A 17133-nucleotide genomic window follows, 5' to 3' on the forward strand; every position below is an offset into this window, starting at 1 on the left:
TTCGTAATTCAGCCGCCCGCTCCGAGTCAGACGCTGTTGTACGCTGTTCCTGACATGGGGATACAGCAACGTACGATCCCAGTCAGCATACGACCATAGTTTCCACCGGGAGTTGGTAACCCGATCTCCGTTAAGGTTACTTGTATCCCGGTCAGCACCTCGTGGAGGTTGGGATAGGAGTTACAGGACAGAGGGGGATGACCACAATAGGGTCTCCAGTGACACTTGCCCAGCCAGTTACCAACCCATCTTCCGTTCCCGCATGAAACAAATATTTCTGGAACGAACTCATCAAAGAATGACGCTTTAATCTCTTGCTTGCGTGAAAAGAAAACCCCCATTTTGTTATCGATTGGAATACCCTCCGCTCTGTAAAAATGATAAATCACGAGATTGACTCATATTACCTCGAGATGTTGTTTCTTACGTGAAAGTTTCCATGGAACACAATGAAATTACAAAATTTAAAATCAAAATGACTGAATTAGGGTTTGCAATATTCCCGGGAATTGATTTCCCGGGAAACGGGAATAGCAAATCTCCGGGAATGGGAATGGAAGAAATTCTTAGCAAAACTGAGATTTCAAAAAAAGTTCAAAAAAAAAAGTACCTAAAATCGTTTACAATTTCATTATCAATTCGCATGAAAAATAAATTACAAAACAAAACATATTCGAGTTTACATCAGAGCCACTTCGCTAATTTTTATCAAATATATTTACTATACCATTACACGATGCGAATTATTTTTAAAAAATAAACTGCATAGTAAATCTAGTTTTCATTGGCATAACAAACCCTTTTAATTTGGTATCACCAGTGATTAGAGAGAAGAATTCCATGTAAGAATTTTGATTGTTCAACTAGAACGTTATTTAGCCTCTCGAATGATAGAATAATTAATAATCTGTTGAATATGACTCTAAATAAGTTAGCTTTAGAGCATTTGAATGTATACGTAATTAATCTCAAAGATGATTTTTCGTGTGAAATCGCGGCCATGACCCAAATTACGCTGACTGAGTTTTTATTAAATTATTTAATTCTGGTCGCATTGATTCGCGGGTTTCAAATTTTCTTAATCAATTTAATTTAATTTTTATCAATGGACAAAAAAGAAATCACTATCCGCTCAGTAGTGACATAGCTGTCAAAGAACGACATTTGACGAAGCAAATATTTGCCTAATTTTTTGTTTACTGATGAGACAGCAAATATTTCCGACGAATAACCGAAGCAAATAAATTGATAGTACTCGGCAAGTAAATATTGACCGTCATTTCAAAGAAATATTTACTTCGTATAATACCCACTTTAAAGCTGCTATACACTTCAACGACGCTAGTTCCGTGTTTTGATAGTATATTAAGTTTCATTGCAAAATTTTATGGGAAATTATATTAAATCTTGCTAAATTTTTTGAAGAGCTTGGGAATCCCGGGATTCCGGGAATCAATATTTCTGTTCCCGAGATCTGGGGGGAAATCGTTCCCGGGTTTGCAAACCCTAGACTGAATTTGCGGAAAAAATTTTTAAATACAAAAATAATCTATCTGGCAACACTTCCGGTCGAAAATTCTTTTTTGTTTGAATTCTTTATTTTCGTCAACAATCATCTATCTTATGGCTATGAATTGTAAAGGATAGGAGAAAGAGGTTTTAAACAAAAAATTCGTTATTCTGCAATAAGGAAGGGGGGTCCGGTCCCACAGAGCGGGGAGTATTCCAATCGACACTAAAATTGGGATTTTTTCAAAAAGAATTCTGAAGAATAACTTCCCCAACTGTGAGCCAAATCCGTGATGGTAGATGCCAAGTTTGTGCTTTTTCGTGATCACTTCGAATGGAATGACCTTTATGTAATCTTCATTACAGGTTTACTGGGATCGAAAGCTTATTGATAGCACTCTCAGAAATGATTCCCGAATGATTGTTTTGCGATGCGATTTTTTCAATCCTTGAGCCTGTAGTTCACTCTTTGACCAATGGTCAAACATTTGACATCATTAGAAGTACGAGGATTAACAAGTAAAAGAAGTACGAGGATTAACAAGAACAAATATAGTTCATAAAACGGATTAAATCAATTCGAATTTAATTTAACTAGCGGCATTTTTGCCATTATTACAAGAATACGTTTAAACGTCAACTGTGAATCAATGGAATAAGCAATAAGCTATGCTTGTTGTAAAGTCGTGATGTAGAGCATAAATAAAAGTGGACCAAAAATAGATTCTTGAGGGACGCCACATTAAATAGGCTGGGAACTAGATATAGCTTAATTTTAGTATACAGCTTGATAACTACTTAACTTAAGGGACTACTACCTTAATTGCCTTCGTGGAAAAATCAATAAAGATTCACAGTCTGTATGAAATATATTCCAGTTGTTTAGAAAAAGCGCTTGAAAGATGGTTTAAGATTTGCAATGAGTAATGTAATGTTTTTCTTCTTCAAAGAATTCTCTAAAGCACTTTAAAGTGCATAACATTGAATTGAATAAAATTTAGTTCAACATTTTACTGGCAGCGTCAAAGCACAATAATATCTGTTATTTAGAATAATTGAAATAATTATATAGGGTACCGGCTCTATTATCGTCAGGTTTTACCTATTATCGTCAAGGGGTGATTGATGTCGTATAGCGCTAGTTTCTTGCATGATGGTACTTCATAATGCAGATTATCTCCCTGCAAAAGCTTAGTTCTCTATGACTTCATCATAGTTGAATAGTTGGACAAACCTGACGATAATTGAGCCGATACCCTAATATCATTAAAGCTTTTCTGGCCACAAAATTTAAAAAAGGTTTCAGTATGATAATGAGTCATAGCTATCAATATTTTTTATTTTCAATTATTATATGGGTCATTCCATACGAAGTGACCTCGAAAAAGCACAAACTTGGACACGACCATCACAGATTTTACTCAAAGTTGGGATAATTATTCATCTACTGTCACTTTGGAAGAATCCCAAATTTGGTGTCGATTGGAATACCCCCCGCTCTGTGGGACCCCCCTGTTTATTGCAAAGTCACGCATTTTTCGTTCAAAATCTCTTTTTTTCTTTTTCTTACTATTCGTAGACGTAAGATGTCCGAAAAATATTGAAAGATGATTTTTGAAGAAAATAAACCAAGGAATCCAGGAAAAATATGAGTTTTGACCGGGAGTGTTGCCAGATGAATTATTGTATTTGAAAACTAAATTTACATTTTTCGGCAAATGCAGCCAATTTGATTTCAAATTTGATAGTTTCTTCGTGTTCCTTGGAAAATTTCACATAAGAAACAACTATCATCTCGAGGTAATATGAGCCAATCTCGATATATAACATTTTTACGAAAAAAGTTGCAAACTTCGTAATTAATTTTTTTCACAATTTATAGACGTAAGACACCCGAAAAAATAGTATTGGTGAATTTTAAAGAAAATAAACCAAGGGATCCAGAAAAAATATTATTTTTGACCGGAAGGGTTGCCAGATAAATTATTGTTGTATTTTGAAACTAAATTTGCATTTTTCGGCAAATGCAGCTAATTTTGTTTTAAATTTGATGGTTTTATCGTATTGTTTGGCAAATTTTACGTAAGAAACACTTATTATCCCGTGGTTATATGAGCCAATCTCGAGATATAGCATTTTTACGAAAATAGTTCTGAATTTCGTAATTATTTTTTTTTTATTCTCGCTTATTTTCCGTCGGTCTATTTCCGCCACTGTTGTGGCCAATTACCGACGCCCAGGGAGGCGGACTCCACACCCAGGTCCCTAACTCACGACCCGTTTATTAACGGACCGGCGCCAACGGCTTTACTTCCTCATGCGATGGAAGGCGTGATCCCAGAGATTTTTCGCCTCAGAAAATCTCCCGGTGTCGGCTAGGATTGAATCTAGACCAGTTGGGTTGGTTGTGAGTGGATCACGCTACCTCACAACCATCGACACCTATGTCGGCGGTGGGATTCGAACCCAGGCGTCAAGCGTGGTTGGCGGAGACGTTACCAACCACACTAGGCACTAGTTTTGCGTAAAAATGTTATATCTCAAGATTGGCTCATATTACTTACGTAAAATGCTTCTCACGTAAAATTTTCCGAGAAACACTATGAAACCATCAAATTTAAAATAAAATTAGCTGCATTGGCCGAAAAATGCAAATTTAGTTTTAAAACACAAAAATAATCTATCTGGCAACACTTCCGGTCAAAAACAATATTTTTCTGGATTCCTTGGTTTATTTACTTCAAAATTCACCTATCACTTTTTTATGGTGTCTTACGTCTATAAATTATAAAATAAATTAATTACGAAGTTTTCAACTTTTTTCGTAAAAATGTTATATCTCGAGATTGGCTCATATTACCTCGGGATGATAGTTGTTTCCTATGTGAAATTTTCCAAGGAACACGATGAAATTATCAAATTTAAAATAAAAATGGCTGCATTTGTCGAAAATTGTAAATTTAGTTTTCAAATACAAACATAATTTATCTGGCAACACTTCAGGTCAAAACTCTTATTTTTTCTGGATTTCTTGTTTTTTTTTCTTCAAAATTCATCTATCAGTATTTTTCGGATATCTCTCGTCTATGAATTGTCAGAAAAAGAAAAAAAGAGATTTTTGACAAAAAATTGGGCGACTTTGCAACAAAGAGGGGGGTCCTAGAGAGCGGAGGGTATTCCAATCGACACCAAAATTGTGAATTTTTCCAAAGAGACAGTAGATGAATAATTCCCCCAATTTGGAGCAAAATCTGTGATGGTCGTGTCCAAGTGGCATGTACACTTCGTATGGAATGACCCATATGTATAAATGAAAGTAGACCAAGAATAGACACTTGAGGGACGCAAGATAAATTTAGCGTACATGTAGATTGAACTTCATTACAGTGAACATCTTGAGGCCAATCCCTAACCCTCTCCCGCTCACAAAAAAAATTCAAAGCTGAACACTTTGTAGACTAATTAAAATTACTGTCAACTGTAGTATTTTGAAGAAAATGCCCAGTGATGCTCTGAGGCTGCATATAAAAGTTTATGGAACAATCGTAAGCACAATAAACTATTTTAGTTTAAGATATGATGGTTATAATTCTTGGTGCTTTAGAGTCACCATGAGCGGGAAAGGCTTAAGGTACTGAATTGATTACCCTTGTGGAGAAATCAAACTTACTCCAGAGATGAATGCCAAATTAGGCAAAGCCTCTTTAAAAAAAAAATCACTCACTTATGTATGAGATTGTTATGCAAAACACGATCAAAAGCTTGTGAAACATATTAATTATTATCCCTTTAATGGTAAATCGCTTTGAATCTTTGGCAAGGTAATTTCTGTACTATAGTGTTTCCAAAACCCTGGGTTAGAGGTATTCCTCAATACCCATCTCCTCAATGTCGTGCTTCAATTAATTTTTGAAAACACTATGAAAAAATGTTTGCATGGTTTTTATATATATTTTAGCAGCGCAGAAGCACCAAAGAATAATTCTAAAACGAATATTTAGGATAAGTTAATCTAATATATTATATCATTAACGTTATTCTGGCCACAAAATTAACGAGTATCTCAGCCTAATATAGAGCCAGAGCCTATTAATAAATTAAATGACAAAATGTATCTCGTACTGGAAACCTTTACTAGTTGCAAGTTGTCGAAACATCAGGATTGATTTGCATGTTGTTTAGAATTATGATCAAAGCTTAAGATACGCCTCCCGAATACATTCCATTAAAGTATTCTAACTATAGAAGCTCATAAGAAAAAACCGGCTTAGAAAATACAAAAACCGAAATTAATTAGATAAGTATAATAATCCCAAGCAGCAAAATTTGTTTCGATTATGAACTTTGTGCATCACAGCAACAATTTCTTATGCGAAATAAAGTTGCAGTTACATCTCAGTTTCTTATACAATGACAAAAAAGCGCAGGAGGTGGAGCCAATTGCAACATTTTCGTTGTTTCAGCACAAGTTTCAAGAATGAAACAGCAATGTGTATGAACTAATGCATGGAATTTGATAACAACATGGTAAATGCTGCATGGTAAAATTTCAGCTACGAAGATGTATCGTAGCAGCAACTAGGGCGCGATAGAAACTTCATGGCGTTGTGGTAAGATTGTAAAATGGCAAATGATCAGAATGGAAAGAGATTGTCTGTATAGCGATTTATCTTTGATTATTTCCAGAAATTTGAGGATTCAAGTCCAGTTATCAATTTCTATTTACTTTTCTCGTTTGTACTATTTACGTCATTTACTGTAGAAACACTTGCAAGTTCATGGCTCAGTTTTGAATATTGCTTCCCTTATCATGCTAATGGTCATAACGAGTTTTAATTTTGCTTCTTCAATCCATCAGTACCTCAGGGTGATAATGAAATTCAAACCAATTTATCACATTTCGCTTCAGAGACCCACACCTTTTGGACGACTTCTAGTCCAAGTACGCAAAAGTTACAACGCAGTAAATAACCTCATCTCAAAAACAAATATAAGGCGAACGATCGAGCAAAAGTTGCTGTTACATGGCTTCTGAACATGACAGCAACTTTTAGAAGTATTTTTGTGTGTTTGTTTTGTGTTTCTCGCAAGCATCACGTTGGCAACCTATATGCTCCACCCACTAGATCTATTCAGTGAAGGTTAGGCTTTCAAATGCCGTTTACACGTTTCAACAACAAATCCAACCTCGCGAATTTCGTTGTTGGTGTGAAGATTTTTGAAGCAGCGATGCAACTTTAGTTGTTGCTTGTCTCATTACAATTTCATCGTAGTAACAAAAATGTTTCTTAAAACCTCGGAATTTCATTAGTGCAACAAATAATCACAATTTATTTTTTTATTATGTTTCAATTGTTGCTTGGGAAGTAGATTAGTATTATTGACACATTATTTTTAACCCGTTTTCACATGTTAAATATATTTTAATTCATTTTTGAGTGTAGGTACATTTTTAACACATTTTTTGGATATTTTTTTTTTTTAATTACGTCAAGCAAATGTAGACTACAGCTATAATAATACAATGTTTTCTTATATTCTATACATTATTTCCAGTAGTTAGCCGTTTTACCTTTGTTATACTAAACAAAGGTTATAAAATCGGTCGAAAAACGCAAAATAGATCCATGATCCGGAGGGCCGAATCGTACATACCATTCGACTCAGTTCGACGAACTGAGCAATGTCTGTTCGTGTGTGTGTATGTGTGTGTGTGTGTGTGTGTGTATGTTGTCTGTATGTATGTGCCGCAAAATACTAACACACCTTTCTTACAGAACGCAATATCCGATTTTGATGATTTTATATGCACAAAAAGGCTACTGTGCTCTCCCAGAATGCTACCGAGTGGATTTTTGATTAGTGGCTTAGATTTTAAAATATTGATCAAAGAGTATTTTTTATATAAGAAATTTAACTTTTAAGGCAAAATTAATGGCACGGAGAGCCATGTGTTGCATACCAATTTACTCAGATCGACGAATTGAACAATTTATGTATGTTTGTGTATGTGTGCCTTTATGTATGTATGTGTAAATATGTTGTTTATATGTGTAGTATATCAAAATCGACCCAAAGAAAAATAACAAAAAAAACTTTCTTTACAGAACGCATATTCCGATTTTGAAGTTCGCATGATCGAATGAAAGCCCCAGAGATCATTGAAAATCATACTGAGTGCGATCTTTTATTGGTTGCTTGAATTGTAGAGTTTTGACCAAATTATATTTAAGACATGGGATATTTTACTTTCTGGATAATTTTTCCCTCTCATTGCTCTTTCTTCTTCTCTATCCCTCTTTTTTTCGTATCATTATTTACTTCTCAAAGGAAATCAACAATCATGGACAACTTTTCATAATCTTTACACTCTTCGTAGTGCGTCTTAACTGGTGTAAATAAATTACCCTTAAGCTTTTTCTTAGAAATTTGAACCAGATTTTAGAAGAAACTGCAATGCTTACTTAGCTCCTTTTCTTCCGAAGCTCCCGTCCTCACTTCTTATAAAATGTATACTAAATTGTACGTTGAACCTAGATTTGCGAAGAGTAAGAAACATTTACAGCTTTCGGAAGCCAAGCATTGTAGCAAAATCTGATCCCACAGTTTGCACATGTAACACAATTAGCGATGCAGATATTTTGAAAAGCTTTATTAAAGATGCATAGACCTATTTACGTACGAATGTGTTGGTGCCACCCGTTGAGAAAAAAACAAATAAATCGCTGTTTTGTTTGCAATGCTACGTTTCGAACAGCTGGAAATTTTTCAGTTGAATACTTATTTTATGTTGAATTTGTGACCAGGAATCTAAAGTAGCTGGTGAACGTAATCAGCAAAATTAGGAAAAAGTGTTGAAGCAACTCTACATGGCTGTACACTAGGGTGGGGAATCGTTATATGGAAAAAACGAAACTTGATAGCAGAAGGCCAGAACCAAGTTTTTTTTTGTTCTTTTTGGGGCCATTAACAATCCTAAATTAATCGGAAGTCGATTGGTGTCGTCTCCGCTTTACGCATTGCATTTCAAATTTATATGGAGGTTTGTATGGAAAAATAAACTTTTTTACATTTTTCATTCTAAAGAGCTCAAAATGGCTCAAATCATAGGTTTCGTGACTTCAAATGAAAGGCTTTTTGATGCCTAACATTTTGGCCGAAGACACTAAAGAGCTAGGGTGTCCCAAAAAAATACAAGAGCTGTTCAAAGTTGACTATGTCGAAATTTATGTTGCAAATCATGTTTTCTTCCAACACTGCCAGTGTACCGGCGTCAGTCAGATTCCCATCAGAAGTGACCTCAGAAACACGTTGTAGATTCTACCTACGCCTAGAATGTTGACCTAAATTTGTTTGCTTGATCCAGCTGAGTGTATAAACTCGTTACGACAGGTTACTTCTGATGGTAATCCTGCTGACACCAGTACATTGGTAATGTTGGCAGAAAACAAGATTTTCTGCATTTAAATCGACATACTCAACTTTGAACAGCTATAGCTCTTCTTATGGACGTCCTAGCTCTTCAGTGTCTTCAGCAAAGTTGTTAGGATTTTAAAATACTATACTTTAACATAATGTAGCGCATTATTAGAGTGTTGTTGAGCTCTCTAGAAAGGTAAATGCAAAAAAGTAGGTTTTCCCATATAAATTTCCATACAAATTTGAAATGCAATGCGCCAAGCGGAGACAAAACCAATTGACTTCCGGTAAGTTTAGGGTTGTTTGGGTCCCCAAAAGGAACCAAAAAAGCTTGGTTCTGGAAAATCGATATTTTTTCCCCACCCTACTGTACACGTTTACTAGTGTGCGCAGCTGAAAAGTCACTTATCTCTATGAATGATACACTATGCTCATGTAAGATATAAATATTGCTTTCTAATTTAAGACTAAGTGTCCACTTCTCGTTATCGCAGCAAGATTTAAAAAGTCTTTATTTCGGATTTTTTCATACAGCCTAGGCCTTCGAAAAGAATAATGTTCTCACCTACACTCTGAAAATCTAAAATCCTCAAAGATCGTGGAGAACCTTCATTTTAAAATAATGCCTTTTAGATAGAAATAAATTGACAACTTTCATCAATAGCTATATTTTTTTCCTGTATAATTCTAAACTATATTTCGAGAGCAGGTTTGTAGAAGTTTGCTTCAATTCGTAAAAAAAACTTGATGCTGATTCATAAATCTACGTCCTGCGATTTCTGAAAATAAAGCGAAAAAGTAGAACCGCATGAAACTAACATACATGTTTGATGTTCTAGTGTGAAATCAGCATCATTGTTATCTATTACTGTTTACCCACGTTCGATTATCTCAAAAAATAGTAGGAGGGTGGTATTCAAGACACGACCGCATAGTTGACGTAGGACTACACTGCCCATAATCGCATATCAGTCCCAGCTTCATTTTCATCAAGTTGACAAAACAGCGCGTTAAGGTATTATCCTTCCTTAAGTTATTTCAGCTGTTGCGCGTGGTTCATTCCCATATTTTCGACATAATATAATGAGATAGACATTTACCATAACTTCTCTAGACGAACGACAAAATGCAGGTGGGACTGATATGCGATTATGGGCAGTACAATAGTTTCATATTTCCCTTTGAGGCTCTGTTTGATTTGAGCTCGTTTCACTTTTGGCACGCTTCGTTTTTAATACACATGTGCCAAAAACGAGCGATTATGTCTAATCACATTTCTTAGTTTTCTTGATTATTTCAACCAATTTAAGCTCAACATTCTCCAAAAGAAGGGTATTTTGGCTCTTTATGTTGCCGTAGCGGATGACCGGAATCGGTAAAACGGTTCCTGGAATATGACCGCAACATGTGCCGGTAATATAATGATCATGATCTAAGCAGTACTAAGCCTCTAATTACTCGGGTAGTAATATCAAGTATCTAGGTCTTCAGCCTTGATTCATAAAGCGACACCGCAAACGACTTGAAACTAAAACTAGTTCATTGGTGGAAATATCTATGAAAAGAAGTCATGAAAAGAGAACCGTTAATTTTTGGCATGGTTCAATCTTGGCAACAGAAAATTTCTGCCGTGTCGTGTTTGGCAAAATCGAACGGGGTCTATATTTTGTTTATTTTTTTGCAGCACTCTATTTTAGAACAAAAAATATTATTTTTAATATTGATGAATATCATTCATTTTGATACAGACGATCCGCGAAAAGACAAGTTTCTATGCAGACCAAAATTGAGTACGATTTAGTAAAATTTAAACAATATTTATTTGTATTGTGAACGATGGCTCACTCTCCGATCAGCAAGCGGCAAAGAGAGTTCGTGCAAACAATAACGATAAAGAATTACAGTTTTTAAACAAAAATGTATATTCAAAGAAAATTTAAAATGGACATGAGAAAAACAGAGTGTAGAGTAATAGAATAAACAACGCATTTTATCTGTACAATGAACCTAATTTATATACCCTGCTATCTACCTGTACCGACACGTAAAGAATTTTGTTGTCCCTGGTGGCGCACCGTATTTTGCGGCACCCGATTAATCATATTGAATTCTGATATTTGCTACTATACGAAACAAGAAAAAGAAGAAGAAGGCAATTCAAACGGCAATTCAATTGTGTTCCAGATCGCAAAACGATACCTACGCGTTAACCCAACACACCCCACTGTGCGTCGACAGCGGCAATATAGTCTTCACTTGGCTTGGCTGCACACAAATGAATATCGAGTTCTACTGCACTGATAGACGACGAGTGACCTGCGCTCTATTCATACATTGCTCGGTGCAGTACTGTTGCCTGTGCCAGCATGTTTTCCTTCGAGACATCAGTTTTAATAAAATTCTAACAGCAGAACGTAAAACTGTCTGATAGTGAAGGTGATTACGAAATTCCCGAAAAAGCTTCACCTTCAAGACATCAAAATAGTCTAGGCTTATGGAAGCAAACATTAGTTGACATATTGGGACGGGGAGATTCTGTCATTTTTTTTGCCACTGCTATACATATATAACAGCAGGCAGTTGGTGTCTACTCATGAAGTCTGTGCCAGGCGTGCTCGCATGTGATTGGTACATTGTTCGTGAAAATTCGACTTTGAAACTTTTATGAAATTTTCACTGTTCAACAATGAAATGATAATAATAATTTAGGAATCACAAAATTGTCCATCATTTTATCAATCCTACGATACATAAATTATTGTATTACCGTTTGAAATCTTTCATTCCAACGTTACACCTTGGTTTTAGTTTCCGCAGAATGTATCTCGATATAGTGCGGTTGGACGTAGTCCTACGTCAAAAAATTCAATTAGGTACTTCTAGCCAGCATTTGAAAATTGGTTTGTGAACGAAAAAATAAACTCATGTACTCCAGTGATAACATTCATACTATTTGCAAAAACCACGTCAAGCTTTAATTCAATGATCGTCTTTAGTTAACGCTCTGAAAACTATCTTTCAAACTCATTGCATTCATTATTGAAATCGGACTTATGATGGTATACGATTTGTAAGTGACTGGCCAAATGTGTATAAAGTAATAGTTAGTATAACATAGGTTTCTGCACCACTAGGTGGATTAATTTAGGCCCATGGTGATGTCGATATTTTCGCAGTGCTGATTATAGTCACGCATCATGCGATTTGCTGGGCCATTTTTTGAGTAGTTAGTTCTGTGAGAGTTTTCCGAAATATTTTACGATTTCTTAATTGACGACTGGGTGCATAAAAATTTAGTTGTGATAATAATTTAGTAAATTGCACGCGTTGAGAAATAATGTCATTGATAAAATAAAGCATTGAAAGTTCGCGGCGTTCTTTAAGTGCTTGTAAGTCTATAAGCATGCAGCGTGCTTCATATGATGGTAAGGGGAATGCTGTCCAATTCAGCTTACGAAGCGCGTACAAAAGAAGTTGTTTTTGGACAGATTCAATGCGTTCTTCATGTGTGACAATATATGGATTCCATACAATGCTACAATATTCCAGAATTGGTCGGACGTATGTAATATACAATAGTTTGATTGTATATGGGTCTTTAAAATTGTGGCCGAAGCGTTTTATAAAGCCCAGCATACTATTTGCTTTGTTGATTATTGTGTTATAATGTTCTACGAATGTAAGTTTGAAGTCTAAGACTACGCCTAGGTCCCTTACGATTTTGCATTTTTCTACTGGTTGATTTCCTAGGAAAACGTCTGTTGGTGGTGTTACTGTTTTTCTGCTGAAGGCTATTGAATTACATTTTTTAATGTTGAGTTGTAGTAGACTTTTGTTGCACCAAGTGTAGAATACATTAATTTCATTCTGGAATATTTCGAAGTCTTCTGCATTGGTTATTTCTATAAAGAGCTTCATGTCGTCAGCATATACAAGTACATGTATTGACTTAAGAAGAAAGTAAATGTCATTTACGTATAATATAAAAAGAAGAGGGCCCAGGTGAGAACCTTGAGGAACCCCAGAAGTTACTTTTATTGGGTTTGAAAAGGAATTTTGAAAGCGGACTATATGTGTTCGATTTGATAAGTATGACTGCAGCCATTCCAAAAATTTTGTTTCAGTTTCGTATTTTTCGAGCTTGAAGAGCAATAAAGGTATGTCGATTCTGTCAAATGCCTTGCTAAAGTCCGTATAAAGAGCTTCTACGTGGTTGCCGTTGTCCATTACAGTCAAAGTGAAAGTTATGAAAGTATTTTAGCTGATTTTTAACGCATTTTTACTCATTTTGGACACATACTCAACATACTTTTTATACTGCCAACTTTTTCGTTTGAACTCAAAAGATTTTTCATCAAGTAATACATTTTAAAGCTTTAAATTATCACAGAGACGAATCCAAAACAATTAGCTAGCTATGCGCTTCAATTCTGCCCTGACAAAGTCTAGACTCAACAGTAGTTTTTCGCCCTATTCTACCTTAACGTCGCACGTGCCCATTTGATGTGGCAAAACTTTGCAATTAATAGACTCTCATCTCCATTAAGCCACAAACGAACAATTTCCGCCGTTCACCCTTCTCTCAATGGAAGTGGCTGTTTCATCTGTTTCGCACGTTTCATCAGGACCGTACATACGAAAAAAAAAACAAAACCACATCATAATATTCATTACCCGGCGTTCCGGTTCACCATAACCATATGTGCTGATATGTAAATAGGCATGTATCTCCAGCGTTATTTTCGTTCTATTTGTTTGCACTTGTAGCTTTCTCTCTGCTGGCCTTTCATGTGTGCTTTTCGCCGCCTTACAAAAGCACAACTTCCTAGTTTCCGCGCACAAAAAAAAAAAAAAACAAACAAGATTTCTAGGTCAACGTCGAGGAAAGCAACATAGACTAACATCAAAAAACAACCGCGACGCTGCTTTGTTGTGGAATTTCTATGTGTCCTCAACATTTGTAAAATCTTTCATTTGAATAGTAGATTGAGTGTTTTTGTTCCGTTTTTCGTGTGTGTTCATCATTCATTTCGCGTTTCTTCTTCTTCTGTCCAGTTTCTGCTCTTTTTTTTCTATGTTTCGGAAAATTATGACAGCCGCAGGACGCGCGGTGCAGTTGAAGTTGTTAGCGTTGTTAATTAATCGTTGGAAATGCTGCGTTTCGAATTGTTCGAGGGCCAAGAGCTGAAAAGCTCGGGGAATGGCGAGAAAAAAAAGGTTTTCGATTGTTTTGCTAATGCGTTGTTGCTTTTGGTTTATTTTTTTCCTTCAGGGTGCTGCCAAGCTGACAAAAGAGGATATCGAAAAGGTGTTCTCCCTCTACGATAGGGTAGGTTTAGAGTGAAATGATTGTTTACTTTTTTGATGTTTCTGATGGTCTGTTTGTTTGCAGGATAATAACGGCGCGATTGAGAATGAGGAGCTGAGAGGATTCCTTAAAGATTTACTAGAGTTAGTGAAGAAGGTAAGCTTAAGCTCAAGAGTTTATTTCTTTTATCAAAAATTTCACGTCTTTCACGTTCAGGATTATGACGCCCAGGACCTAAACGAATTTGAGGAAACAATTCTGCGGGGTGTTGGCTACGACAAGGATGGCAAAATTTCGCGCAAAGAACTGACGATGATCCTGCTGGCGCTGGCCAAACAGCCCCCAGAGGACGAGCAGTAATATGGTGACTATACTTCTCTCGATTCGCACCCGCCGCTGCCAACGCCATCGTCCTCTTCGTCGCACCGTCGCACCTCCCGGTCCGGTTCGTTGTCATTCGCATCGGCCATGCAGCCGATCGCGAAGCTCAGGATGTTGATGGGTCTGGGCGGAGGCACTGGTGGCGGGGATCATTCACAGCAACATCAGCATAATCCACCAGTAGAAGAACGCGTGAGAGACTTCTATCGGCGACTCACACGAAAAGATAGAAAAGCCTAGGAAACAAATACAAAACTTTAGCCGGTGCCGCTGGCCTTTAAACACCAATTCCGTAGCGAAAACGAAAAAATAAACAACTTAATAGTAGTGATTCAAAGGTCACCAAATGCAAAAACTAATTGGAGGATAATTGGCGAGCCGATCGAGAAGTTGTTCAAATAAGTAGTTAAACGATCAACTAAGCAAAATTTTTAGCAGAACACTTGCACACACACATTAATAATTGGCGAAATTTCGGATATCGGCAAATCCGAAAACGTTTACGCAGAGCAGAGAGTGGAAGCAGCAGAGCACAAGTTAATCCGTCTAATAAACATAATTTCTTACTTTTTGAAAGCAGAATGGAACGTTAGGTGAAAAAAAAACGGGACAAAATAGTTGAAGGCAACCGAAATCACGGTTTCAGAATTTTTTTCACACAATATGGTGGATAACCACGCGCCTCCACCAAAGTAATCATCACTGAGAGCGCATGGCTAGTTACAGCTTTAACTGATGCAAGATTGCCATGATTTCCAACCAAACTTTGTTCCCATGCCAACACTTCCTTTAAAATAACACCTTGAAGCTTCATCACTTTCAAATATCAGAAAAATACTGAAAAAAGTGCTTTGCCACTAGTGTAGGTTAGTCATTTAGATCGAGTTCCTGACAAAGGTACGCAACTTTTCCTCCTTTTTCTGTACCCTAAATAATGTTTAATGCTCTAAACACACGAGTGGCGATGATTCTGCTACAATTAGAAACCAAAATCACAATTGTAAACTCTCTACCTGATATAAACAGTAAAATGGTCGTACAACCGTGTGATGAAGTTAGTTCATTCATAACCGGAAGAAAAAGATGTGCATTAACGTATGAAAAACAAAACTATAAAACAAAGAATACTTATACGCAAATTAATTAACAAACCCAACGCACGCTGATTGCTAGAAATATAACTAGTTATGGCCTAACTGATTGGAAGCAAGAAGATGGTGGATAAAAACGGTTCCACGTTTCACAAGCTTTTTCGGCAGACCGAAAAGAACAAGCAGAAATACGGTGTGCCAAACGTACGACAAAGAAAAATTAAAAAAAAAAAACAGAACATATTCAAACAAACTCAGAAAAATCACAAAGCTTAATGTTTATATCCAATACACAGCCTCGAACAAGTTGATGTTAACTCGTGTTTAAGCTACTAGTCACCCCCTCCTCCCTCTCTACCTAAAAATAAGAGAAAAAAATCCGTCACCATTTTTTCCAACCCTTTCTCTAAATTCTCAGATTTCTCTATATATCACTACCTGATAGCTGTTACTCGTTCCAAACCTATTCCGTACCCTTAAATATTAACCTGACCCAGTATGAGTGGACAAGAAGAGCACGAGAAACCGTAAATGAAGTTCTAGGAAAAAAAGTTGAGTTCGAATGATTGCAAAGCAATCCAAAATTCCGGCCATTTAAAAACGTTGATCGCAGAAAGCGCAGCAGTGTGAGCGAGAACAAAGAGATAATTTCCACACGTTCTAATCAAAACAAGCCTAATTATGCCCGCCACTGTATAAATGTTATAAAAGAAACAGAAACCTATTCTAATTCACTTCTAACTGTTATTGTTGTTATATGGAGAATTGCTGACCCGAGAAAATATATTTAAAATGAAAAGATATTTTCCCTTCCTTCGCTGTTGTAGAGTGGTTGTTATTTTCCTAAACTTATTTACGGCACAACCTAGAGAAAGATGTTTATAAGCAGTTAAGTTGAATCGCAGAAACAATGTTCTGTTGGCTACGGTTTCAGAAATTCTATGTCCCCCCTTGTTTTGTGTTCCCAAATCTCGAATAAAGAAGACAGCAAACGATCGCGTAGGAAAACTCAATACATATAACAATATATTTATTACGGAGTAGTTTCGAAACTTGATTTGATCGCGGTGCGCACGCAAAACGGTGATGAACGAAATTCCTAGCTTATTTGTAACTTTAACGAAAATGATTGTTAACAATAATGGTGAGTATCAATAAAACTCTGTATTACCAACTGCTTGCACGATTTGTTTTGCTTGATCCGAGAATTTGTTCTATCCTCGTTCATCAGGGCCCTCAAGATTGCAAAAGTAGTCACCACCTCTCAAACAATTCATTGAATTTTTAACATTCGATTTGATAGTTTCTTCATGTCAATATATTTATTATTTCTGTTGTTTTAGTTTTCTATGTTTGTGATATATTTGACGTATTTTATTAATGGTTTAACAATTTTAGCAATTCAACAATTTTTATGTTTTTGTT

General features: G+C 36.2%; 1 protein-coding gene across 3 annotated transcripts in view; it reads left to right on the plus strand.

The window, feature by feature from the left end:
• LOC129725460 (calbindin-32) overlaps nt 1-16889 on the plus strand; it is a 231853-nt gene extending 214964 nt beyond the window's left edge. For all 3 annotated transcript variants that reach the window (XM_055681334.1, XM_055681336.1, XM_055681335.1), the window contains 3 exons: nt 14201-14257; nt 14321-14392; nt 14453-16889. In XM_055681334.1, the coding sequence (XP_055537309.1) occupies nt 14201-14257; nt 14321-14392; nt 14453-14596 (273 nt within the window). In that variant the 3' untranslated portion in view covers nt 14597-16889. The remainder of the gene's footprint in view (nt 1-14200; nt 14258-14320; nt 14393-14452) is intronic.
• The last annotated feature ends 244 nt before the right edge of the window (nt 16890-17133 follow it).

The sequence above is a fragment of the Wyeomyia smithii genome, chromosome 2 (assembly GCF_029784165.1).
Source record: "Wyeomyia smithii strain HCP4-BCI-WySm-NY-G18 chromosome 2, ASM2978416v1, whole genome shotgun sequence".
Classification (NCBI taxonomy): domain Eukaryota; kingdom Metazoa; phylum Arthropoda; class Insecta; order Diptera; family Culicidae; genus Wyeomyia; species Wyeomyia smithii.